At 28.7% G+C, this 2030-nt stretch overlaps 1 protein-coding gene across 1 annotated transcript; it reads left to right on the top strand.

The window, feature by feature from the left end:
- The first annotated feature begins 469 nt into the window (after positions 1 to 469).
- Positions 470 to 1418, top strand: LOC136079450 (uncharacterized). Its single transcript, XM_065795189.1, has 2 exons — positions 470 to 605; positions 703 to 1418. The coding sequence occupies exons 1-2, from the start codon at positions 470 to 472 to the stop codon at positions 1416 to 1418; spliced, it is 852 nt and encodes a 283-aa protein (XP_065651261.1).
- Positions 1419 to 2030: the final 612 nt, after the last annotated feature.

Genomic DNA, 2030 nt, shown 5'->3' with positions numbered 1-2030 from the left:
TAGTTAATTTTTTATATATAAATATTATATATTAATATAAATATTAAATATTTATATATCTATCTAATATATTTATTTTTTTAATTTATAAAGTTATGCATATTTTATGATTATAAACGCTTATAATCTAATAGACCATTTCGCTATTAATTTTGCGCGAAATCAGCGAAAAGCATTACGGGATAACCGAGGCGCAAACAAATCAAAACAATATTTTAAAGGAAGTAAACAGTTATCTATACATGGGTGGGGGTGATCACTGCGTTGTTCAAAACTGTAGCAATGATAGAAGGTATCCGGAAAAGTACATTATTAAAGACCATATTAAACTTTTTAATGGTAGTTTGCAACTTAAATTTTGGAGATGCAAAGACGTTAAAATGTTACCTAAATGAAACTCGAAAATTGGACTTTTCGAAGGAACTTTAGAATTTCTCTTCGTTCTCCAGTCTGCTCAAATCATTTTAAAATGGGACGACCTACTGATGTTTATCCTTACCCTACTGAGTATTTAAATGGTTACGATATTAAGTTAAAAAAAAGAAAATCTCCATTAAAATGGATATCCATAATTAAGAAAAAAAAGTATGTTGCTGATTACCAGAGTAGTCATGATCAAAACGAAGATAATCATGATCAAATAAAATACTGAGCCTATTAATATTCATTATGATCATGATTATGCTTTACCTGTTGGAAAAGATTTTCTTGTATCTGAAACAAATGACGTGGAAGACTTACAAATATTTATTAACACTCCTAAAAGATTACTTAAAAGACCTTTGTTATTAAAACATCGAAAACGTTTGTTGAGTAAGTTTTCATTGAAGTCACAAGCAGAGTTTAGTTGGGACAGAGTATGCCATTCCGATAGGTTAATAAAGTTTTATACTGGGTGCACAAAAAAAGTATTCATGTTTTTAATTAGTAAAGGGGAAAAAAAGTATGACAAACTATGCTACTACAAGGGGAAACTTTCACAAACTTTCAAATTAAAACAAAAAAAACTAGAAAAGCCTGGAAGAAAAAGCACTATACCAATCCAGGATGAAATTCTGCTAATGTGCATAAAACTGCGATTAGATTTGACTATTCAAGATCTAGCATTTAGATTTTCGATTTCCCAGTCTCATTGTTCAAGTATCTTAACAACCTGGATTACTTATTTTGGAAAAGAGTTAAAGCCTCTTCTTTTATGGCCCACACGAGAAGCAAATTTATTGTATAAAGCAAGATATTTTTCTGGAAAGTTACACAATGTAGAAGGTATAATAGACTGCACTGAGCAAAAAATTCAGAGACCATCAAATGCAAAAGCACAGTATCAAACATTTAGTACTTATAAAAGTAGTAACACATTGAAAAAGTTAGTTGTTACAACAAAAACTGGTTCTTTCAGTTTTATCTCTAAACCTTAAGGTGGCCAAGCTTCAGATAGACACATTACAGAGGACTGCAATATTATTAACATGTTTTCTGAAGGTTCTATGTGCTTGGCGGACAGAGGTTTTAATATCCAAGATTTGCTTTTGGAAAAAAAAGTGGTATTAGTTTGTCCACCTTTTAAAAAAAAAGGACAACATTTTACACAAGCGAAAATTCTATCAGCCAAAGAAATTTCATCTCAATCACGTGTCCATGTAGAACGCTCAATTCGAAAGAGTTTAGGATTTGTAAGAACGAGTTATCATTAACAATGCTAGACCTCATTGATCACATTTACGTTATTTGTGGGGCTTTAAGTAATTTACAAGCACCAATTGTAAAAGAATTTATTTGACATAAATTAAATCTTAATAAATATATATATATATATATATATAAAAAAAGATATTTCAATTTTTTATAATTTTTTTTTTTTTAATAAAAAAAAAGTTACATTATAAACCATGAAAAATATTAAGAATAATGTTTTCAAAATGTGTTCAGATCGTTATCACATATTTTCTGTTGCTTAAGATTTATGATGTCATTATTGAATGTTTCATTAAGTTGTTTACTTTCTAAATCATTAACACACTTCTTTATGA

Source organism: Hydra vulgaris, chromosome 04 (genome assembly GCF_038396675.1).
Source record: "Hydra vulgaris chromosome 04, alternate assembly HydraT2T_AEP".
Taxonomy (NCBI): domain Eukaryota; kingdom Metazoa; phylum Cnidaria; class Hydrozoa; order Anthoathecata; family Hydridae; genus Hydra; species Hydra vulgaris.
The sequence above is the reverse complement of the archived record's forward strand: the minus strand, read 5'-3'. Positions and strand labels throughout refer to the sequence as shown.